This window comes from Oncorhynchus keta, chromosome 2 (genome assembly GCF_023373465.1).
Source record: "Oncorhynchus keta strain PuntledgeMale-10-30-2019 chromosome 2, Oket_V2, whole genome shotgun sequence".
NCBI classification, from domain to species: Eukaryota; Metazoa; Chordata; class Actinopteri; order Salmoniformes; family Salmonidae; genus Oncorhynchus; species Oncorhynchus keta.
The window spans coordinates 31,947,749-31,973,926 of NC_068422.1; the positions used below are offsets into that span (position 1 = coordinate 31,947,749).

Here is a 26,178-nt window from a genome sequence, read left to right on the forward strand (position 1 = left end):
CTGGTTTTAGCCCTGGTTGAAAATAACAACCAGACAGTAGAGTTTGGTGATATCAACGACACACGATCAGGGTTTTCCAAACTTCCTGGGTGCATGTTTTTGTTTTGCCTTAGCACTACACAGGAGATTCAAATCATCAAAAGCTTGATGAGCTGGTTAATTGAGTCAGCTGTGTGGTGCTAGGATTATTTATTTATTTTTACAAAAACAAAATGGACCCAGGGAGGGGAAGATGTGTGAGATTATCAATAAATAAATAAAATATATATATATATATATATTTTACAGCCCAACACCGTGCAGGACATTTGGCATTTGCCAGAGAACACCAAGATTGGCAAATTCGCCACTGGCGCCCTGTGCTCTTCACAGATGAAAGCAGGTTCACACTGAGCACGTGACAGACGTGACAGTCTGGAGATGGGCGGTGGGTCAGTCATGGTGTGGGGTGGCATTTCCTTGGGGGGCCGCACAGCCCTCCATGTGCTCACCAGAGGTAGCCTGACTGCCATTAGGTACCAAGATGAGATCCTCAGACCCCTTGTGAGACCATATGCTGGTGCGGTTGGCCCTGGGTTCCTCCTAATGCAAGACAATGCTAGACCTCATGTGGCTGGAGTGTGTCAGCAGTTCCTGCAAGAGGAAGGCATTGATGCTATGGACTGGCCCGCCCGTTCCCCAGACCTGAATCCAATTGAGCACATCTGGGACATCATGTCTCGCTCCATCCACCAACGCTACGTTGCACCACAGACTGTCCAGGAGTTGGCGGATGCTTTTGTCCAGGTCTGGGAGGAGATCCCTCAGGAGACCATCCGCCACCTCATCAGGAGCATGCCCAGGCATTGTAGGGAGGTCATACAGGCATGTGGAGGCCACACACACTACTGAGCCTCATTTTGACTTGTTTTAAGGACATTACATCAAAGTTGGATCAGCCTGTAGTGTGGTTTTCCACTAATTTTGAGTGTGACTCCAAATCCAGACCTCCATGGGTTGATAAATTGTGTGATTGTTGTCAGCACATTCAACTATGTAGAGAAAAAAGTATTTAATAAAAATATTTCATTCAGATCTAGGATGTTTTATTTTAGTGTTCCCTTTATTTTTTTGAGCAGTATATATAGATATAACAGTTTGCCACATTCAGTCCATTAGACACTAATGCATATTTGTAAATAGTATATTAAAACATTTTCCTTAAAGTATAATTTTGAAAGATCTAAATGTTTGGCATGGGTCCCGAGATCCTCAAAAGGTTCTTCAGGTGCACCATCGAGAGCATGCTGACTGGTTGCATCACTGCCTGGTATGGCAACTGCTCGGCCTCCGACCGCAAGACACTAGAGGGTTGAGCTTATGGCCCAGTACATCACTGGGCCAAGCATCCTGCTATCCAGGACCTCTATACCAGGCAGTGTCAGAGGAAGGCCCTAACAATTGTCAAAGACTCCAGCCACCCTAGTCATAAACTGTTCTCTCTGCTACCACACAGCAAGCAGTACCGGAGTACCAAGTCTGGTTCCAAGAGGCTTCTATAAACAGCTTCTACCCCCATGCCACATGACTCTTGAATATCTACCTCCCTGGTCTTTATGGTTGAATCGGTGTGAAATTCCCTGCTCGGCAGAGGGACCTTACAGATAATTGTATGTATGGGCTACAGATCGAAGGTAGTCATTAAAAAAAAAATCATGTTAAACACGCAATTAAAGCAAAATAATACTCCTGAACTTTAGGCTTGACAAAGGGGTTGAATACTTATTAACGCAAGATATTTCAGACTAATTTTCTATTAATAAGTATACATTTTAAAAAGCATAATTCCACTTTGACATTATGGGTCATTGTGTGTAGGTCAGTGACAAAAAAAACAATTTAATAAAATTGTTTATTCAGGCTGTAACAAAATGTGGAAAAAGTCAAGGCGTGTGAATACTTTGAAGGCACTGTATATCTTAATGAGGTATGAGGTATACACTGCTAGGTCACTTCCTGTAAAATGGCTTTTGTGGTGTCAATGTAATTTTAACAATCTCTTTGTAACACCCCCCCCCCCATTGCACACGAGAAATGCATTACTTACTAGATCAAGAGGATGGATTCAAAAACACAAATTATGAAAGAAACCATGAAAACCATGATCATGAAAACAAAATCATGCCAACACATGCACCCAATTGTAAATTATTATTTCTTTATTTTTAAATGCTAAAAAAGGGACAATGCAGAGGAGAAATGTGATGAAAAAGTTTAAACTTATGGGGGAAAAAAGGGAAATGACAGAGTAAAATGATGCACCGATAAAAAAAATATAAAAAAATAACTGGTGGTTAACTTCCATGTGGAAATTACCTGCTTCAGCACTCAGGTTGGGCATCTGATCCATTCCGGGGCCCTCTGTGTCCTTAGAGAGCAACTCCGGTTTGCGAACAGGCGAGTGGATGAGAGGGGCCTTTGGGGTGGGACCTTTGGTATCATCCTTCTCCAGGTCTGACTTGACCTTCTGGGTGAGTAGGAGGTAAGAGCGCTGACTAGGAGATTCTTCCGGAACTTCTGGGACTATATTTGCAGACTCCACATCCGTCAGCCCAAAGCACATGTCATCTTCATCCATGCTAAACTCTGTTGCCTTAGCAAACTTGGAGCTATCTAATGCTTCTAGAAACTCATCGATTACACCCCTGAGGGGCCTCTCGATGAACTCAAACTCTTCAGAGGACACTTCCGGCTCAGAGATATCCTCTGCTGCCTCCGCCTCTTCCACTTTCATGTCATTCTTCTCAGACTCCACCTGGAAACTTGCAGGATTCTTGGCCATTGCCTCCAGAACAGGGGACAGGGAGTCTGCTGACGGACTCTCAGAATCAGAATCTTCAGGGGTCTTCGTCTGGAAATTAAGAGGCTCTAATTTGTTCACAATTTGAGGAGAATCTTGACTGGACAACATCCAATCTTTTTGTTCTATCTGGACAGGTGCTTTGCTATGGGGTGTAGGCTCTGCCTCCTTTACGAGGTCAAAGGCACTAAAGCCTTCATCTTCAGTCTTCACAGCTAGTCTTGCTTCAGTCTCCTCAGTCAGCTCCTTCAGCAGTAAAGCTTTGGAATCGAAAGCAAAGGGATTTGTGGCTGACAGAGGGACAGGGACAGTGGGTGACTCAACCATCTTCCGGATAGGAGCAGGGCTCGGCTCAGTGCTTCCTTCAGAAGAGCCTGAGTCCACTTTGTCAGGGTTCAGAGGGAAGGGCTTTAAGATATCTGGAAGAGATGTAAGTGTAGAGTCCTCACTCTCTTTTGGGGTGGTTGAGAACTGATTGAGTGGCTCCATGAGCGAGTCCGCAGCCATCTTGACAGACTCATATGTTTTTGTTTCATCGTAATATGATGGTGGGCTGCCATCTTGTGAGTCTTCAGCCCGGCCATACTGGACCAGGTCTGGGGTGGGACTCTCAGACATTTTAGTTGCCTGGCTGTCAGAGGTCATATCCCCAAGATGGGAGAACCCAGCATCTGCTACAGGGGAGAAGCCCTGGAAAGGATTCTTCTTCACCTCAAACATTAAGTCATCATCTGATTGGCCAAGCATATCTGGCTCATACCCAGAGGAGCCTCTGGATGCTGAGTCTTTGGAAAACGTATCCATGGAGGCCCTGGGGTTGTCTTGAGAAGCTAAGAGTGGAGAATCCCAGTGCTCTGTTGGGTTAGAGGAGGCAGGTGCAATGTCAGAATCAGGAGTCATCAGGGGATTATTGGGGGACTGGGAAGGAGTAGTAGACCTGACTGGGCTACAAAGCTGCTCTTCAGGAGAGACCACGCCACTGTCTCCACACAGAGACTTGGACCCTACATCGCTCTCGGGGCAATTTTTTTAATGTTTACTTTGAATGTAGGTAGCAGTTTCTAACCCTGTCACAATATCCTCATCACTCTTACTAAATCCTAATCTGGTGTTACCCTCTTCATTCCAAGGCATATCCTTGGTCAGTATTTTGGGGGGCTCAGTAGAAGGCCAAGAAGAGAAGCCCAATGGAGCAGATGTTGGATTTGGACTCTCTGACAAAGAGAGGTCTTCCAGAGAGTCAGGAGAGTGAAGGCGAGAGAGAGGGGAGATGGGAGCAGGGGAATCACCCTTCTGCCCAAGTTCTTGAGTAAAGAGGGAAAATGCAATGCATCAAGACACACTTCATTCCTTCAGCGCTAGCAAGCCATGCCTGGCATGCCCTGCCAGCAGTCTGCAGAGTTGAGGTGTTGTTTCCCATCAGTGATCTCAGAGTTAGAAACTGGCATGCCAAAAGATACATAACCAGTTATGGGAGATTTTTTTTTTTTAAACATAGGAACAATCAATGAGGGGAATCATCACCTAAACGTTTAACTGTAAAGTTAGTGTCTATCTTCTCTACTGTAAGTGGACTTATCACAGGGATTCACATTATAGGATCATACAAACAATGTTAGTCTTTCTTTTAAATTACTTAAATGCAAATACAATGTAAAATATTATTAAAGGCCAAGTGCAGTTACCCTGTGTTTTATATCATATTGTACAATAGCTGATCAAAATTAACACTGTAAAAGTGTGAACAAATTTTATCAGTGTTATTTCCTGATTGTAAAATTGTATTTTCAACCAGCAACTCAGGACCTTCTAATCATGGGTGGAATTTCAGCTTGCCTGGTAACATCCCCAGGTGGTAACTGTAGCTAAAAAGGCAATTGGTTTATTTTTTACAATTGGAAACTATCACCGTAAGGTACATAATTGCTACCAAGAAATGTGACATTACTATAAAAAAAAACAGCTGCATTTGGGCCTTTAACAAACTTTGCATGCATATCAGTCAAAATGTAATTAAGGTATAAAAGGCATGAAATTAAAAAGAGAAGATGCAGGAGGACAAAGGCAGCCAGGAAAAAGAACTTGCCTTTTGGGAATTGCATCAGAGGTTGAAGCGCAGCAGGAAGAAAATTGTCTTCTGAAAAAGAGACAGTAGCACAGTGTGAAGTGGACAATGCCAGCAGCTGAGAAAACAGAAAACAATTAACACTACAACAGTGTGAAACAGACCATAACATGGGGCCTCTACACTACTTTGACAACAAACTAGGTCCAGGAGAGATACTTCTGTAGTATAAACAGATGGATCTAGATTCAAAATCTCTTGAAGAGATCTGCCACACGACCTCTGGAGATAGTGTGGGGAACATCTACACCACATAGTGGGGTCCGAAAATATTGATACCTTTGACAAAGATGAACAAAAATGACTACAATAAAGAATCCAAATACGGAGCTATATTGTATGCTAAAAATGGAAAGTATATTGGTATACTAATACAAACAAGTCATTTTTTCCCTAAAAAAATCAAATAAAAAATACAAATTAGGGGTAAAATTATTCACAACCCTGTTGTCAATACCTCACCTTCCAAGGACAATCACAGCCTTTTTCTAAAATGCTTCATGAGTTGGAGAACACATTGGGAATGATCTTACACCATTCCTCCCTACAGAACCCCTAGTCTACACTTAGACTGCCCTCTTCAATTTGAGGAAAGCCCGAAAACCTGTCAATTGACTCCAGCCTCCCCCCCCCCCAAGTCAGACTGTTCTCTGCTACCGCACGGCAAGCGGTACCGATGGACCAAGTCTTGAACCAACAGGAGCCTGAACAATTTCTACAGTAGCAAAACACTACAGTAGCTCAATACTGGAATACTACACTACCCAGCCTATCTGCATTGACCTTTTTGTAGAAATAGAATGAAACAGGCATTCTATTTTTTTCATAGTGGCCACTATGCACAAGGCTACATGCGCACAAGGCTACATGTGCAAAAATAACATTCACTGAGTAAAAATGTAATAATCCCCCCCTCACTCACGTGTTACTGTCAAGTTCAACACAACAAAAGCAATATCTTTGGGCTACACTGCACATTATACACTTTCTGCCTGTGGACATCTGTTCTACAATGTGCCAGCAGAGCATGATACCCTTTGTTGGCTTAAATGATCTCTTTCAGGCAGAGAGAACACCTAGCATACCCCTTTTAATCCACTGAATTGAAAAAGTGAGAGGTGTTCCTTTCACCTCTATAGTGGCATCCAGCTTAAGCCAGGCCCAGCAACACCTAACTGTTTAACAAGCAAAGCCTCATTTTCACCTAGTTCTCTCATTCTGAAAATTAACCACACACTGTAGAGGGAAAACATAAGCTCACAGATAGTAGTTAGTTCCTTAGAGTTAACATTACACACAGATTGTCAGGGTCCAATAAGCAACTGACGTGTTATAACTTGAGGAACGGCAAATAGTCATCTAATATTACCAGTTAATACAATACAATAGCAAATTGGTTAGGTTACTAATGTTAGCGCATCTGTTGTAACGTTACCCAACTGACTTTATTAGCCAGCTAATTTTCAGACCATAAACAAAATTATTTGATCAGATAAGTTGGCTAATGTGACTCAACATTTCTCTGGTTAGCTAACGGAGAATTCGAGCAAGCCAGCAAGATCCTTAAAAATACTTGTTCCACCACCCTCATCTCAAACTTTCCAAAAGCCAGTTGTTTTTCAGTTACAGCTCATGAAGTACACTTCATCACCTTCTCACATCCGTCTCCGTGGTCAGGCTTCTCACCTACCTCTTCGTTATCGTTCAGGGGAAGCGCAAACTGCCTCTCCACTCTCCTGCAGTCTTCCCAGAGCGTGCGCTGACGACGTAACTCGCAAATTATTTGTCTCTTCTCTCTTCAGTCATGTGCTGCTTCTGTTATGTGAACGATTGGCTGAGCCTTGGATACAGCCAGTATTGCTCCAAATGCGAATCACTTGTTCGCTTACAGCCAGTAGTGATCCAAAGTCGTCAACAACTGGTGCACGAAATCTAAAGAAGTCTCTAGATTTTGTTTGCCTGAAGAAGAGTATATTGTGATAAACTGCAGGAAACACTACTTGCCTAGAGAGTTCTCAGCTATACTTTGTGGCTGTTTATTTACCACCACAGACAGAGTTGGTGGCACTAAGACAGCTGTATATGGAAATAAGCAAAGAGGGAACCACTCACCCAGAGGTGGCGCTCCTAGTGGCCGGAGACTTTAATGCAGGGAAACTTAAATCAGTTCTACCAAATCTCTATCAACATGTTAAATGTACAACCAGAGGGAGAAAAAAAAAATCGAGATCACCTGTACTCCACACACAGAGACTCGTACAAAGCTCTCCCTCATGCTCCATTTGGTAAACCCAACCACAACTCTATCCTCCTGATTCCTGCTTACACGCATAAATTAAAGCAGAAGCACCAGTGACTCGGTCTGTAAAAAAAAAAATTCAGATGAAGCAGATGCTAAACTACAGGACTGCTTTGCTATCACAGACTGGAACATGTTCCGGGTTTCTTCCGATGACATTGAGGAATACACCACATCTGGCTTTATCAATAAGTGCATCGAGGACGTCGTCCCCACAGTGACTGTACGTACATACCTCAACCAGAAGCCATGGATTACAGGCAACATGCCGCTTTCAAGGTGCGGGACTAACCCGGAAGCTTACAAGAAATCCCGCTATGCCCTGCGACTAACCATCAAACAGGCAAAGCGTCAATAGAGGGCTAAGATTGAATCATACTACACCGACTCCAACGCTCGTCGGATGTGGCAGGGCTTGCAAACTATTACAGACAACAAAGGGAAGCACAGCTGCGAGCTGCCCAGTGACACGAGCCTACCAGATTAGCTAAATCATTTCTATGCTCGCTTCGAGGCAAGCAACACTGAGGTATGCATGAGAGCATCAGCTGTTCCGGACGACTGTGATCACGCTCACCGTAGCAGACATGAGTAAGACCTTTAAACAGGTCAACAAACACAAGGCTGCAGGGCCAGACGAATTACTAGAACATGTGCACTGGGCATGTGCTGACCAACTAGCAGGTGTCTTCACTGACATTTTCAACATGTCCCTGATTGAGTATGTAATACCAACATGTTTCAAGCAGACCACCATAGTCCCTGTGCATAAGAACACAAAGGCGTCCGTAGCCATGAAGTGCTTTGAAAGGCTGCGTAATGGCTCATATCAACACCATTATCCCAGAAACCCTAGACCCACTCCAATTTGCATACTACCCAAACAGATCCACAGATGATACAATCTAGATTGCACTCCACACTACCCTTTCCCACCTGGACAAAAGGAACACCTATGTGAGAATGCTGTTCATTGACTAAGGCTAAGAGTTCAACACCATAGTACCCTCAAAGCTCATCACCAAGCTAAGGATCCTGGGACTAAACACCTCCCTCTGCAACTGGATCCTGGACTTCCTGACAGGCCTCCCCAGGTGGTGAGGTGAGGGTAGGTAGCAACACATCTGCCACGCTGATCCTCAACACTGGAGCTCCCCAGGGGTGCATGCTCAGACCCCTCCTGTACTCCCTGTTCACCCACGACTGCACGGCCAGGCACGACTCCAAAACCATCATTAAGTTTGCTGACGACACAACCGACAAGACAGCCTATAAGGAGGAGGTCAGAGACCTGGCCAAGTGGGGCCAGAATAACAACCTATCCCTCAACGTAGCCAAGACTAAGGAGGAGGAGGAAAAGGAGCACCGAGCACGCCCCCATTCTCATCGACGGGGCTGTAGTGGAGCAGGTTGAGAGCTTAAAATTCCTTGGTGTCCACATCAACAACAAACTACAAACACACCAAGACAGTCGTGAAGAGGGCACGACAAAGCCTATTCCCCCTCAGGAAATTTGAGTTTTAAAACCCTGACCAGAGTGAGACTGTCAAAGAATACAGAAAAGAGATGCTGTTTTTAGGAGTGCGTTCATGTCTAAGTTTTTATTCAGCACCGCCACTGTTTTTTTCAACACTATTACAAAAGGCGCTTCTCCCTACTTTCCACTCACGCCGCAATGAATGAGTAGCAAAGTGTATCGATAGCCCTGCGTTTTTATTATTAGTAGCTTGTTGCGTCTATTTTACCATCAAATAATTTTTTCACTTTCTCTGGTCATGGGACCAACATGAATTTGTGCATGAGGCAGATGCGGTGTGACTCGAGTTTCACCATCAGGTGGAAGACAGTACCCCCCTTAAATGCACTGATTTTCCAACCTGAAGATCACAGATCATGATTTGACCTTTCCCTTCCCCCTCTGAGGTAGATCTCTGCTTCCTTTTTGACTGCGAAAGTGATCGACTGAAAATGTTGGTGTCCGTTGTATTATAGTATGCTAATAGCTGCACCCATATCCAATATTAGTGTAAACAGAAAAGTTGCAACTCTGATGTTATCCCTAGACATATTTTACTAATGTAAATCCACCCAGTGTGCAACATTGCTGACACCATCTGTAAAGACAGGCAGCTTATAGCATACAAGATAGCTTACAGGCATGTAATAAAGTCTGGGAAAAAGGTCATAAGTGTCCGAATGACTGAAGAATTTCCTTTTTAATGTAGCAACATGAAGATCAGCCTTTAAAAAGGCAAAATTACTGATACAATTAAGCATAGCAATCATTTTCTGATCCAAGTATACAAAACATTTAAACAAGTTAATGAAAACTAAATCAATTCACAACAGGTTAAGCTGCAAAAATATGGTTCAGGCTCTTATCTAAGATATAATAGCCTAGACAACATATTTGAAAACTGTATTCCCTCTTTGAATTCTTGATTCCAGCTTTTGTGCCTAACTGGTTGTGACATATGCTTGACAGACACCTAAGCAGAGCATTAGGGGAGAGAGAAAGGGCAGAAAGAGCACAAATTCAAATCAACCATCTAAACTAAATGTTTAATAGCAGAAATCTCACAATTTGAATGCTTTGAGCTCCATTTTAGCCAAATCACCAAAATGTTACAATATTCTCAATAACCTGTAGATTAAGATGTCAGGGAATATTTCAATAGGACAGAAGCAAAACATGTTTTCTTAAACAAGTTGCCATCAACGTACAATGGTTCTGAATACCATAGTCCAATCATACAAAAAATAATCATAATAAAAGATCAGGCATCCACCCATCAAAAGCCAGGAAATATCACGTTACAAATATATTTTATTTTGCTTTTATTACCGTAATGATTATTCAGATTAGACCAGTTTAAAGACCAGTTACTTCTCTAGTCTAGGTTCCTGAGTTGAAGTATATCTACAATTGAACCATAGACAATTAACATTAGCTATAATTGAAATCCATGTTGCTTGAATTCTGTCCACCTGTTCTGCGTAGGCTAGTAGTCAATGACTTCGCTTGAACACTTTTGTGGAACCTAAAATGTAGGCCAACACCTGCCCATGAAAGAGCTGCATCATAAAATGTAATATGTCTGAGAGGAGGCAAAGAAAGCGAATGGCACAGACTGCAATGAACGCCATGTTAACTCTAGTCACAAGTCAATATGAAATATGAGAAGGGGTCATTCTAGGACATTATAGTTGTGCAGTTATTAACTAGAGCGGTGTACAGTATTGTAGGTGTAACATTAAAGAAGCAAGTACAGCACTGTGTTATTAACATTCCTATTTAAAAAGTAGATCAACAAAGTCAGAAGTGATTCAGTGCACTAGTAGCAGCGAAATCCAGCCGTGATGGTATTGATACACGCTTAAGCATGCTAATCTAGCCCTTCCTATGATAGCGAGAATACACCTCACAGCAAAAACAGAGGGAGCAAACCCACAAGGCCCGTCAGAGCCAGTAGGACCATTTCCTTTACGTTTTTAGCATCTATCCTGCAGTAAGAAGACATTCCAAATTATTGCAGAAAACCGAAGTAGAATATAAAGCATGTCTGCCCTTCCAAAATGACAAGTATGCTTATATTAGTTCTTAGGCAATAGTCGGGCCTAAAGCGATTAAATGGAATGACACTCAACCAGGTTTTTGTAATTGTCTCCCAACCCCGCCCTGCCCGTCTGGCCTCGCATGTCTGGGAAAGTGCTTAGCTATTCTAACAGGAAAGAGAACATATTTTATTAAATTCGCGTGCGCTAATGCGCTAACTAATTTACACAATAACAATGCCCCCGAACAATGTCTGACTTCACCCGAATGAGATAAAAACACCCCATTATCCAAAAGCGTGAATGGTTGACAGATCGGGAGATTGGAGGGGTGAAAACCCAATTCCTCGTACAATGAAAAATGTTAGCTATCATTAAAAAAAAATGATTGTTTCCAGTAGATAGCGACGTTCACTTAAGGAATTTTGGGATAAACAACTAAAATAGGGGAGTGGACGAATTTAGATGAGATTCCTTTGTTGTGACGAATCCAAGGCATCTTGACTCAGAACAGAGCCTGCTAGCTTGGTTTGCGCAACCACAAACCAGGTCGGAAAATTACAGTCAGGATTATTCTAGTATGAGCCAATTAGTTAGTTTCTTGGATTTAAAAAAGTACCATGGCATTACATGTTATGTAATAATCAGCACCGATGCATCCGTATACATAAATAGTCTAAATAGGTGGTACAATTCTTCCAGTTCACTATATTAACTAGCTTCTTGCTGATGTGTCAAGTCGGTGGTCTGCATCATCTTTACAAAGCCAGCTATCTAGTTAACCATCCTTTTTTAGGGGGAAGACATCGGAATGGTTAGTTAGCTAGCCTGCCTGTGTGGAGTATCTGACTATATCAAGCTACCAATGCAGTCTCGAACCGTGCGCAACAATTTTATATTTAAAAAAATAAATGTTGCAGCATTAATTCCACAATCACATAAGCTAGCTAACGTTACCAAACATTAGTTAGCCAGCCATTCAACTGTAACATTATTGCCAATTAAGTTAGCAAGCAAGTACTGAAACGTCTATTTTAATAACGCTTTAACAAGAGACATATTTAAAAACCAGATGATCCTTAAAATATTGACGACTCACGGGATGGTGCTGGAGGAGCAGCAATCGCTTCTTTCTCTGGAGCTGCTTCTAGTACTGGACCTGCTTCTTCTGGAGCTGCTTTTGCCGGGGGATATGGTCTGATGAGTTCTGGCAAAGAGTCTGCATCCAAACAACTGCGAATCACTGGTGTTGGAATTATTTCTGCCAACTCTTCCTCTGATGGGGTGGAATCTGGAATCACCTCGTCGTGTGTCTGTTGTCGCGTGGCACGCTCTGTGGTGGTGGTCAGTAGGGCTTCCTCGTCCTTCGTAAATTTGATTATATCCTCGGGGTACGAAGCCTTGTGTCTCTCAATAGCATCATGTGCTCCGCCAACTAAGTCTACAATGTCATCATCGCCAAATGTAGCTGTGGCCTCGCTGTTGCCATAATGATTACCGTATTGACTGTATCTACTCATTTCGTCTTCGGTTGTGGATGATACGACTTGCTCGCTGTCGTCCATCTAACGTTAACTACCGGTTATCTGCGGATAAAGTTTGTACTTTGCAGGGCACGTTCAATGAATAACTACGAACACTCAACAACAAAAAAACTCCAACAAACAAAATACGCTCATTGAATTCCCTCAAGCCTTTTGGGTCCGAATAAACTACTGTTACAGAAGAACGACTCGACCACTGCCACGGAACAACCGAATAGCTCGTGTGAGTCACCTATTTTACAGCTAGCCGCTTCACCAGAATGTTGAAATAGATAAGCAAGAGTTAAGTGACCAATAACTACCTAATAACTTTGAGCGATGCCACCTGTGACCAATAAGGTGTTGGGGAATCGCTGCATTTGTTAACACCCCTTTCACAAACCTGGCACCGTGAGGGGATTCGATTATCTAGCCCGGGTTATTGTGTGTGAGGAGTTTATACTGGGTGAAAAGTGTTCGCATTCGTTCTGGAACTGGGCCGCCTGGGTGAGCCAGGAGCCCCATTTAAAGCCCACAGCGAAAACAAAAAGAGGTGAAGCACTTAAGAGATTGTTGCCTTGCCTACTATTTTGCAAGGCAACGTTTCTTTTCTGCAATGAGCCTGGGGGCCCTTTCCTATGCTTATTGCTTACACATGACAGATCTTACAACACCTGTGTAGGCTAACCACAGTAATTCATGACAATTAGAACTAATTACGAACTACTTAAATTATTCATGTAAATATTTTCCCTGATTTTGCAGGGGGCGCTGCAGCACCCTTCTTACGCTTCGAACACACCGACAGCTCATTGCATTTTGGTACACCAGAATTGCATTCATTTCCAATGCCTTGCAGCATTGCATAGCAGAGCCAGTTGCAGTGCATAAGTTGATTTATCAAACGTATTGTAGCGACCTTCACAGACACCTGTGTGTTTTACTATTAGTTAGTTGTGTTGTACTTACCAATACCTAGTGTTCGCGGGGTCCGACATGCCAATCAACCTGCTATCGGCCAGTCACGGGAATGCCTGGAATGTTCTGATGCCGGGCATCCTGGTGGTTGGCGGAGTGACGTGGGGGTTGGCAGGAGGGTTGAGCATTGCAAGTTAAGACCATGTTTAACCCTTCTATGTGGCACACCCTTTAGTGTGTCCATTTTCATTTCACAAGATTTTACATGATTTTTTCAAAATGTATAATTTCAATAGCTCCTTGGTCATGTGACCTAGGGACTTCAAACAAGGTTCAGAATGTCCACTGAGTGGGCCTACACATTGCACACCCTTTAGTTTGTCCATTTCCATCTCACATGATATTACATACATTTTTCTAATTTTTCGGCTACAGTCGTCTGGATCAGCTGATCCTCTCATGCATGCCTGTGTTGCTTGCCTCGAAACGAGCATAGAAGTGATTTAGCTCGTCTGGTAGGCTCGTGTCACTGGGCAGTTCGCGGCTGTGCTTCCCTTTGTAGTCTGTATTAGTTTGCAAGCCCTGCCACATAAGACGAGCGTCAGAGCCAGTGTAGAATGATTCAATCTTAGCCATGTATTGACGCTTTGCCTATTTGATGGTTCGTCGCAGGGCATAGCGGGATTTCTTGTAAGCTTCCGGGTTAGAGTCCCGCACCTTGAAAGCGGCAGCTCTACCCTTTAGCTCAGTGCGAATGTGGCCTGTAATCCATGGCTTCTGGTTGGGGTATGTACGTACAGTCACCGTGGGGACGACGTCCTCGATGCACTTATTGATAAAGCCAGTGACTGATGTGGTGTACTCCTCAATGCCATCGGAAAAATCCCGGAACATGTTCCAGTCTGTGATAGCAAAACAGTCTCGTAGTTTAGTATGTGCTTCATCTGTCCGCTTTTTTACAGACCAAGTCACTGGTGCTTCTGCTTTAATTTTTGCTTGTAAGCCGGAATCAGGAGGATAGAGTTGTGGTCGGATGTTAAAAAAAAGTTTGTACTTTGTTTACGCTCCCTACACTGTTTACGCTCCCTAACTAATTCAACTAGTAATACAAAATGCAGCTCACATTTCCACATGATTATTAGCTCTGGAAAGCAAATTTATGTCCAAATCGTGAAAATAAGACCCATGTGCAATGTTGTGCGCAATTTTTCCAACATAATTACACTTATTTGGAGTCTGTGGGTTTGAAAGCCTGAATATCCGTTGAATATCCAATTTGAAACTGTCTTTACCTCGGTAGCTGACGACAGGAGGATACATGGACGTGCATGAGGGTGAAGTATCAGAGGTGGTAGGTGCGGTGAAGTTACCTGAGACCGAGGTATGCACCGAGGATCAGGAAAAAGAAGAGTCTGTGACAGTAGGCGTGAAGTTGATGGAAAAAGTGGACTCTTGCCTTTTGGCTGATCCATTTGTGGTTTCACGGTGGGTGAAAAAAGAGGTGGGTCATGACTCATGTTGAATCGGTGAGGGTACCCAGAAGTGGTCTAGTGATTATTTGTGTTTCTGTTGGGCAGAGGGAGAAAGCGCTTGGAGTAAAACGAATGGGGGCAGGAAAAGTGTATTGTTTCGTTCTCTAGAAAAGGGCACAAATGAAATGAGTGATAATAGGGGTAGCAGTAAATATTAAAGTTGACCAGCTGAGGGGAAAGATTCCCGGTGTATGTGATGCTCGTCGTTTGATGTGATGCAGGCAGTGTGGCGAGAGTGTGGAAACAGAAGAGTCATTGTCTGTTCTTTTGAGTTTAGAAGTCGAGTCTTTGCCTGACAACGTGAAGTTAGGATACAGAAGTTATCCTGTACGAGTGTATGTGTCAAATACATTATGATGTTACAGGTGTCAAGCATGTGGCAGCAGTTGTCGTGGAGAATCATTTCAAAATATAACACTTACAAGAACTTGTGAATTCAATATAGGCTTTTAATACAAACATATCAGAAGCCTAGATGGTCCGCGGAACACACCCTTTTCCAGAGCACTGGCTCTGTATTTATACACATACAACATATGAGTCCATTCCACATGCAAATGAAGTTACTTCCCTCAGTCCATCTGCCACCATTATCTTTCAATCTGTGCTTCCTGTTTGTTCACGCCCAATAACGCCCATATCTGCTTTCAGTTAAGTTATAATGGTGGCAGGACCTCTTCATGTCCCAAAAATAATACATGCCCATCTTATCCTATGGGCCCCTTATGTTTAGCTTGGTGTGTTCTTTGGTATGTCTGTCCTTATTAGGACTAGTAGACTATGTGTCTCTTCTAACATTCCTTCAGCATCTTCATGTCCTAAAAATGTATGCCCTATGTCTATAGTCCATCAGTTGGTCATTTGGCTGACCCCCTCCTTTGTGTGTCCCTCTGACCTCGGTATGTCCAGCTGTCCTATGCACTCATGGCCTTGCTTTGGTTTCCTGTCCTCTACAATACACAATGCATTTTACCCTAAACCTTTATGCATTTTATGGCTTACATCTGTTATTTTTGGTTTCCTGTTTTTACCAGAATGGCAAATGCACTCTAAGGGTCCAAGGTGTGAGAAATGTGCAGAACAGCATGGGACAAAGGAATGTATAGTATTGGGGAAAGTAGTGGAATGTATTAATTGTAGGGGTGCCCATGGAGCTGGGGCATCAGAAATGTCCCGTGTGAGAGCGGCAGGTTGAGGTTCTCCAGGGTTAGAGTAGTTCAGAAGTTGTCACATGCAGAGGTAGTGAAGAATGTAGAGGGAGATGGATTAAGGGGGAGGAGTGGTGAGAGTAGTAGAGACATACCTGTACAGAGGGATAGGCCAAAAGTGATATACATTTCAGTAGATTGGATTTTTAACATTTATAGCAAAGGTTATCAAGAGAAATGGTAGTAGAAGGTGAATGTTAAACTTTTGTTGCATACATATCCAGATGACGCTGTGTACTATTTACAGCGTCATTGCATTTTGGTACACCAGAATTACATTCATTTCCAATGAAATGCTGCTTTTGCCTTGCAGCATTACGTTGCAGAAGCAGTTGCAGTGTGTTCAGTGTGGGTCGTCAAACTGTATGCCTAGAAGGCTTGCCAGAAATGGTAGCAGAAGGTGAATGTTGAACTTTTGTTGCATACATATCCAGATGATTCTGCATACTATTTTGCGCAACGATGCCGTCGGTGTGTTCGAATAATTAAGAACAGAATAATGCTTTGAACACACCCGCAGTGTTTTTGCCCAAAATAGTATGCAGCATCATCTGGATATGTATGCAACAAAAGCTCAACATTCACTTTCTGCTACCATTTCCGTTTAGCATACAGTTTGATGCATACTTTAGATAAATCCAATGTATGCACCACACCGAACGCACTGCAATTGCCTCCATTGGTATTGAATGTAATCCTGGTGTACCAAAATGCAATGATGCTGTCGGTGTGATCAAAGTGTAAACCATGGTTTAGCAGGTCATGGTGGTTTTAAAATGCACTATGCAGAAATCAGTTCGCCCTTTCCTGGTTGCAGAAATTCTAATAGTTTGCTTTATTTCATGTACTAACCGTGTTTCCATCCAACTGTTTGTGGATGAATTACCTGACGTATGAAAAAAGTCACGATCGGCTTGATGGATTACATGGAATGCTTATACAATTTTATAAATGCCAACAGACAAATTTGTTAATTCGACATGTGTGATGTTTTTGTGTTAAAATTAATTATGCAAAAAATGGCCGCGCTAACACCTTTATGTTGAAATATTGCTATAATAACCAGAGCTGCTAGAGTCTCCCGTCTGTCCAGAGCTGCTCGAGTCTCCCGTCTGGCCAGAGCTGCTAGATTCTCCCATCTGGCCAGAGCCGCCAGCCAGCCAGGAGCTGCCAGAGCCGCCAGCCAGCCAGGAGCTGCCAGAGCCACCAGCCAGCCAGGAGCTGCCAGAGCCGCCAGCCAGCCAGGAGCTGCCAGAGCCGCCAGCCAGCCAGGAGCTGCCAGAGCCGCCAGCCAGGAGCTGCCCCTCAGTCCGGAGCTGCCCCTCAGTCCGGAGCTGCCCCTCAGTCCGGAGCTGCCCCTCAATCCAGAGCTGCCCCTCAATCCAGAGCTGCCCCTCAATCCAGAGCTGCCCCTCAATCCAGAGCTGCCCCTCAATCCAGTGGGGCCCTTTAGTAGGGTTGTGCTGGCGAACCGGGGACACCATGCGTAAGGCTGGTGCCATGTACACCGGCCCAAGGAGACACACTGGAGACCAGATGCGTAGAGCCAGCTTCATGGCACCTGGCTCGATGCCCACACTAGCCCGGCCAATACGAGGAGCTGGAATGTACCACACCGGGCTATGCACCCGCACCGGGGACACCGTGCGCTCCACAGCATAACACTGTGCCTGCCCAGTCTCGCTCGCTCTCTGGTAAGCACAGGAAGTTGGCGCAGGTCTCCTACCTTGCTTCGCCACACTCCCTGTGTGCCACCCCCCAATAAATTTTGGGGGCTGACTCTCGGGCTTCCAACCGTGCCGCCGTGCTGCCTCCTCATACCAGCGCCTCTCTGCCTTCGCTGCCTCCAGCTCTGCTTTGGGGCAGCGATATTCCCCTGGTTGTGCCCAGAGTCCTTTCCAGTCTAGGATTTCCTCCCAAGTCCATGAGTCCTGTGTCTTCGGCCGCTGTTGCTGCTGCCCATTACCACGGCGCTTGGTCCTCTGTTGGTGGGTGTGTCTGTAACGGCAGATTTCCTCCTCTTCGTCTGAAGAGCAGCGTGGTAAGTATCCATATCGTTTATTATAAAACATAAACTGAACACTAAGAACTACAAAACAACAAATGTGAACATGAACGAAAACCAAACCGAAACAGTCCCGTGTGGTGACAGACACGGAAACAAACACCCACCAACCAACAGTGAAACCCAGGCTACCTAAGTATGATTCTCAATCGGAGACAACTAACGACACCTGCCTCTGATTGAGAACCATACTAGGCCGAAACAGAAACCTAAACATAGAAACACAAAACATAGACTGCCCACCCCAACTCACGCCCTGACCACACTAAATAAAGACAAAATAAAGGTCAGAACGTGACAGTACATGGGAATTGAACAGTAAAAGTAATTTTTATGTGCACTGTCATCACGCACAGCTTTTAATCCACAAAAAAAGTATGTTTGATGGAAACATCTCTGGTGCTACAATGCACATATTGTTTTATGCAGATTTTTAAATATTTGCATGGAAATCTGTGGAAAATTGGATAGAAACCGAGTTTGTGACAAAACAAGCAAGTATAGTGTAGAGAACCATTGTACCATCTAAACTGCTGTGAAATATATTTTACATAACCACAAATATTATATGTTCTGCTGTTTGAAGCTGGTGTACAAAACCCAAAGTAAAAGACACAAAAAAACAAAATGTAAGAGGAAGCATAGAAATATGCACATAGAATAGATCTACCGCTTCTTAGACTTGCTTTCAATGAAAATTATAGATCTATAAAACACCTTTCTATGTTAATATGGTCTGGTTGCCCAAATATGTACATATTGCAGCTTTAACATAATTCAGCATCTTATGCTGCTTACAGCAGTGATTGAAAATGTGCCCTCAATAGCTAGGTTTCCATCCAATTGGCGGCAGATTTTCATATTCTTAAATCTGCATCAATAAACAATGCACATTTTCCCACTAGTGGTATGTTTCTACCAAATGGACTTGGTGCGGATAAAAATCAATGTGTGATGACAAAGTGCGCACACAAAGTAATATTTCATTTAAGTTTTTTATGTACCGAATAAAGATCTAAAGTTCAATTTGTTTCCACTCTACCAATAGTTTTGTCACAAAAACTGTTGCGTTTAATAGTAAATGTGCCTACTCTGGTCTTGGCACATGTGCTCTTGCCAACAACAGATACAGTGCAGGTAGGCTCGTCTACATGAGATTATTATGGATAAGAACGATTCATATTTTTACTAGTCAAACAGCAGTCAATCATCGATTATCATGTCAGCAGAATAAGACCCTCAATATTTATTGGAAAGTAGCATCAAGCTTTCACCACCTTGTTAAGTTTATCATAAATTACTTAAATTGTAGTGGGAGGACACCCCATATCATCACCTGACTCCAAGTTTAATTTCATATTATGGCTATTATACCAATATTTGCACATCAAGCATTTCCACCACCGTTTCAAGGCATTAATAATTTTAAAGACACAAAAAATATCCCACCATGTCGAACGAACAATTATCTGTCAACATTTAAAAAATTGTACCGACACTTCCTATTTCCATCATAGCTGTCAAGATTTTAAAAAATACTTTACTCATATAAAAACTGGATGGAAACATGGTTATAGTGTGTTGATAAGATATTTATGTTTAACCTCTTAGAGCTAACCCCCTACTTTTTTAAATTTCCGCCTGAAGACATACCCAAATCTAACTGCCTGTAGCTCAGGCTCAGAACCAAGGATATGCATATTCTTGATTTAAATTGAAAGAAAACACTCTGAAGTGTTGTGTAAATGTGAATTGAATGTAGGAGAATATAACACAATAGATCTGGTTTAGATAATACAATGAAAAAAACATACGTTTTTGGACTTTACTCCTTGACTGCCATCTACAGTTGGCTACTTTCGGCTTACCTCTCAAAACGCACCCAGAGTATGTTTTTGGTGGTTGCAGGTAGGGCTGGTCGGTATACCATATTTTACAATATACCGGTGTTGACGCACGGACTGGTTAGGGTTTTTAATTTACCTTCTATAATGGTATTTGAATGTTTGGTTTGTTAAACGTGATACTCCATGTGTAACGTCCTTTTGTATTGTTTAGTTTGCTAGTTGAGTCATCTGCCCGCTCTCTCTTTCTCTCTCTCCAAGCCGCTTTCCACATAGACCTAGCACCGCCCCTGTCACTCAAGTTGACCACGAGACACTTGCGTTCAGTCTGCATGGCCAATGGAGAACATGCAATAATGTTGATGACAATGATGCTGTTTTCACTGTGCTTCATAATATAAATCCACTTGAGTTATATAGTTACACAATTAGTTTGTGTTTCTTACATCTGCAAACAGCTAGTTTGTGTTTCCTTAGCAAGTTTGGTTTAAATCTAGCCGCTAATACTAATCGCTAGCTAGCTAATAAATGTACTGATTCAGAGCAAATTCAATTATCTATTCAGCCTGGTAATGCCAGTGATGGTGTAGACCTAAATCAGCATGTTTGTGCAACAGTATCTTGTAAAGAATAATGCTGGATACTCAAAGTAAGAATGTTAGCTACATGTAGGTCCCCTAGGAAACACAATAACTCCTCCCTGGCATTTTCATTCATTGTCATGTCAAACAACTCTGTATTCTGAGTGCCCACTATTATATTCTAACTGTAGAATTTGAATAATCATTCTATTTCAATGATTCCAACAGCTTACCCAAGTGTGTTGCTCTAAATTGCAAGTCAAATCGCAATTGCAACATTAAAAATAAGGCCTAGATTGTTAGCCCTCATCATGCAGCCCTATATGACAGTGTGGAAATGATCTCAAATGATATATATATATATATATTTAACAATCAGAATGGCGAAAGACCCATTGAAATCACTTAGAATGTATGTGTTGACATCCTACGGTCACACACTAGGTTGGCAGTGTGGTCAGTGGAGACGGCACGGTTACTTGTGACCATACTTTTTTCTAATCCATTAGTGGGATCAAATGATCCATCAAGTCTGCTCCGAGTAGCAGGTGTTCAGTTTCGAGGCTGGTCACGTACACAAGGTGAACAAGCGAAATGTCTTGGAAGTGTGGTTTCAGCATGCGTCACATAGTGAGAGGTGAGGTTATCTGAGTGAAACCTCAGTGTAGTGTCGCATCGTTCTGTTTTTAACCAACGTTTAGCAGGGTTCACAGCCCCTTTGAGATTATTGAAAAACATTTGAGAGATGAGCGATATTGTTGAGCCTGAATCAATTAGGCCATCACGGGTTAAGCAGTCCTCCAGCACTGTTTCCAGGTAGCGACTTTCAGAGGTGCGTTTTATGGTCATATTCCCAACAGAGAAGAGTGTTTGTTTGTAACAAAGTGATTTGTTATTTCTGTTCATGGTGGGAACAGATTGACTTATCGGAGTTTGAGTGGAATCGGTGTTTGCGAGTCGAAGAACCACTGAATTCTATTTAGAAAGCCAAGTTTTGTGTAATCGTTTTGCACGTGTTGCTGTTGTAGACAGATGAATCTTGTCAGGTGTCTGTTCGACGTTCACTTCAACAGGTAATGCCTATCAGTACCCGTAGCATTCTGGTAGCTATCATAGGCGTCCTCTGTCTGCTAAGAATGTCTCGGTGTCGTTTGGTTTCCCTGGAACGGGGTCAAAGGTGCTGAAGTTTTTGACGATTTTGTCATGGTGTTCCGTGCCAAGTGTGCGGAGAGGGTTGGCTTCATCCTTTTTTGGGCTGATTGAGATTTTGGGCCTAATTAGATTTTGAGGAAAAGACTGAGGGACACCTGAGAGAGGTAAAGTCTGAAACCTTCTGTCTTCACTCCTTTGTGTACCGAGCTCTGGTTGCGTGCTTGGTTGCATAGTCACGCTGTAGCTCGTGACTGTTCTGGAGTTCCTCCAGATGGTACCTAAGGGTGGTATTCTGCTGCATTGCGGAGTCCACCTGGGCGCTTAGAGTACTTATACTTATCTTACATGGTTTGCAGGTAGAGGTCTTGAGTGCAAAGCAAGAGATTCAGTTATGAGATTTCCTCCGCTTGCTTAGAGATAATTTTGTCCATATTCATCACCTAGGTTCTCTCATCATTAATTTAGTCAGCGACTTCAATGAGTTCTGAGCTGTTTTGTCATCCAACTTGGTCATTGTGTTCATTAACTGATCTTCTTTGGTCTGCATTATTTTGACTAGAACATTATTGCTTTGAGTGTTGTTCATCGAAACTGAATGCATGTTATCCAGTTACACGACCCTGTTTGTAGATAACTCATCAAATTGATCTAGTTTGGAGTGGACTTTGTCGTATTTGTTTTTGGCTAAATCAAGTTGTTCCTGTAGAAGACAATTTTGTTCCTGTAGTACATTTGTTCCCAAACTTTTTATAGTCCCATACCCCTTCAACATTCAATCTCCAGCTGTGTACCCCCTCTAGCACCAGGGTCAGCAAACTCTGAAAAGCCTTCCACGCACACACTACATGTAACAGTATAGCTTCCGTCCCTCTCCTCGCCCCAACCTGGGATCGAACCAGGGACCCTCTGCACACATCAACAACTGACACCCACGAAGCATCGTTACCCATCGTGCCACAAAAGCTATGGCCCTTGCAGAGCAAGGGGGACAACTACTTCAAGGTCTCAGAGCAAGTGACGTCACCGATTGAAGCGCTATTAGCTTGCACCACCGCTAACTAGCTAGCCTTATCACATCGGTTACACTCATCCCCCTTTTGACCTCCTCCTTTTCCGCAGCAACTAGTGATCCGGGTCAACAGCATCAATGTAACAGATTAGCTTCCATCCCTCTCCTCGCCCCTACCTGGGTTCGAACCAGGGACCCTCTGCACACATCGACAACAGTCACCCTCAAAGCATCGTTACCCATTGCTCCACAAAAGCCGCAGCCCTTGCAGAGCAAATGAAAAACTATTTCAAGGTCTCAGAGCAAGTGACGTCACTGATTGAAACGCTATTAGCGCGCACCACCAACTGGCTAGCCATTTCGGTTACATATTGTTATACAAATATTCATACACATAGCTCATATATTATACAGCGCTAAGCTAATCTGCCTGACTCAAGTCATCTTATGTACCCCTGCTAAAACAGGAACTAGCTCACACAGCCAGCAATAAAACTACCCCCCTAACACTATCTCCTCAGGTTTGTTGTCTCCCGACCCCAGGAAACAAAGACATTCCATCGCATGAACACATACACCCAGCCATAAAAACCGCCCCTCTACCTCACGAACCCCTGACACAAACATCTCCTAGAATAAACACTCTTCACCCCTTCTACTGGTCGGGTGCCCAGAACAGAAGACTGCTGTGCACCAATGGGGGCTTCTACTCTGGCTAGAGTGGGTCCGCCTCCAACCCTACGGGACCATTCAGAAGGCGTCACGACAAGACTCTACCTACTTTATTCTATGTATAAAAATGAATGTAACCTTTGTATAAGTTCTCTTTTTCACCTGACTCCTTATCGGGTTATATGAACTAGATCCGTGCACGATGTAGAACAAGATATCTTTGACTCAATAAACCGCCTTTTGATACACCTGATTCCACTCTGTCCAGTGTCGTTGATTTGCATTCCCTCTCTAGTATGAAACACTAACAATATACAATACATTTATTAAACATCAGAATGAGGGTGAGTTTTTGTCACAACCCGGCTTGTGGGAAGTGACAACAAGCTCTTATAGGACCAGGGCACAAACAATGATATAATAATAATAATAATCAATAGCTTTGCCCTTTATTTAACCCCTTCTTATTAATGGTATCTGTTGCTTTTATACATGTCTTACTACTCGAAAGTCATCTAAATTCTCTCTCAAACTCTCGTGGCTAATTTTTCAAATTGGCATGTTTTGTTTCTAAATAGTACTTTTGCACATATAAAACACTGTGGCTGAGGGAAGGCACTACCCCCTATATACACTATTGTTCAAAAGTTTAGGGTCACTTAGAAATGTCCTTGTTTTTTAAAGAAAAGCAAATTGTTTGGTCCATTAAAATAACATCAAATTGATCAGAAACACAGTGTAGACATTGCTAATGTTGTAAATGACTATTGTAGCTGGAAACGGCTGATTTAGTTTTTGAATGGAATATCTACATAGGCGTACAGAGGCCCATTATCAGCAACCATCACTCCTGTGTTTCAATGGCACTTTGTGTTAGCTAATCCAAGTTTATAATTTTAAAAGGCTAATTGATCATTAGAATACCCTTTTGCTATTGTTAACACAGCTGAAAACTGTTGTCCTGCTTAAATAAGCAATACAACTGGCCTTCTTTAGACTGAAGCATCAGCAGTTGTGGGTTCGATTACAGGCTCAAAATGGCTAGAAACATACCTTTTTTTCTGAAACTCGTCAGACTATTCTTGTTCTGAGAAAGGAAGACTATCCCATGCGAGAAATTGCCAAGAAACTGAAGATCTCATACAACGTGGTGTACTACTCCCTTCACAGAAGAGCACAAACTGTCTCTAACCAGAATAGAAAGAGTGGGAGGCCCCGGTGCACACCTGAGCAAGAGGACAAGTACATTAGAGAGTCTAGTTTGAGAAACAGACCCCTCACAAGTCCTCAACTGGCAGCTTCATTAAAACACCAGTCTCAACGTCAACAGTGAAGAGGCGACTCCGGGATGCTGGCCTTCTAGGCAGAGTTCCTATGTCCAGTGCGTGGGTTATTTTGCCCATCTTAATCTTTTCTTTTTATTGTCCAGTCTGAGATATGGCTTTTTCTTTGCAACTCTGCCTAGAAGGCCAGCATCCCAGAGTCACCTCTAAACAGTTGACGTTGAGACTGGTGTTTTGCGGGTACTATATAATGAAGCTGCCAGTTGAGGACTTGTGAGGTGTCCAGCTTCACATTCATGTACCCTGGGCGGTAGGAGATGGTGGAGCCCAACAGGCCTGCCTAGAATTAAGGCACTTGGCTGTGCGGAGATATTGCAAATTGTGTGCAGAGAAAGGAGCCGCCACTGAGCTGTTGCCCCGAATGAAATGGCTGTAGAAATGAGCAAACCCCAGGAAACGTTGCAGCTGCACCCTGGGCGTGGTTTGGGGCCAATCTACCACCGCTCATCTTTTCAGGATCAATCTGAACATACCCCTCAGCGATGACGTATCCCAGAAAGGAGATAGTAGAGCGGTGAAACTCATACTTCTCTGCTTTCACAAACAACTGGTTCTCCAGTAGGCGCTGAAGGACTTGTCAGACATGAAGCATGTGTTCTTGGGCAGAACAGGAGAAAACAAGGATGTCATCGAGGTACACAAACACAAAACGATTCAACATGTCACAGAGCACATCGTTGACCATGTCCTGGAAAACAGCGGGAGCGTTGGTGAGTCCAAACGGCATGACCAGGTACTCAGTGTCCACTGGCAGTGTTGAAGGCCGTCTTCCACTCGTCTCCTTTGCGTATCCGAACAAGGTGGTAGGCATTCCGAAGGTCCAACTTGGAAAAGATTGTTTCCCCCTGGAGAGGTTTGAAAGCCAAGAAGAGGAGTGATAGGGGTTAACAATTCTTAACAGTGATGTCATTGAGGCCCCGGTAGTCAATACGTGTCCTTCTTTTCCACAAAGAAGAACCCTGTGCCTTGGTCTCAGGGCCAGACAGGGAATGTAGCCGGCATCTAGGCGGGGTGGTGCCTTGGAGGTTGTCAATAGCGCAGTCGTAGGGACGGTGCGGAGGAAGGGAGGTAGTACGAGCCTTGCTGAAAACCTCCAGAAGGTCCTGGTACTCTGTGGGAAAGGCAGAGAAATCCGAGGCTTTACCTAAACCCATAGGAGGACGTCGTTTTTGGGCTGCCTCTCTCCCGGACACTGGAAAATCTAACACCTTCCTCAAAACCACCATAACATTTTCCAGATGAAGGCAAATGTAGAACTGTTGCTCCCAAACTGCCGTAGCCCAGAAGTTCCAGACATTAGCGTAATCAGATACGCTAACTTTTACAGATCCGAAGGGAACAAAGATGGCTGCAGCTCAAAAATGAGGGAGAGCTGGTATAGAAACGCCTGGCAGGTTCCAGGATCCCCAGCATAACACTCCAGAAGAGGTAAGCGGGGTTCTCAGGAAGCCGGGGTAGGCTGTACAAACCCACCACTGGTTGGGGGATTACTGAGCGTCTGGGAGGTCTCGGT

General features: G+C 43.4%; 1 protein-coding gene across 3 annotated transcripts in view; it reads right to left on the reverse strand.

Annotated features, from left to right (window-relative positions):
- Positions 1-12,635, reverse strand: part of rtn4a (reticulon 4a) — a 31,031-nt gene extending 18,396 nt beyond the window's left edge. The window contains exons 1-3 of one of the 3 annotated variants that reach the window (XM_035795404.2): positions 11,918-12,635; positions 4,926-4,976; positions 2,356-3,693 (exon numbers count right to left, since the gene is read on the reverse strand). In XM_035795404.2, the coding sequence (XP_035651297.1) occupies positions 2,356-3,693; positions 4,926-4,976; positions 11,918-12,383 (1,855 nt within the window). In that variant the 5' untranslated portion in view covers positions 12,384-12,635. The remainder of the gene's footprint in view (positions 1-2,355; positions 3,694-4,925; positions 4,977-11,917) is intronic. The other 2 variants (XM_035795411.2, XM_035795418.2) reach the window with 2 other exon arrangements.
- Positions 12,636-26,178: the final 13,543 nt, after the last annotated feature.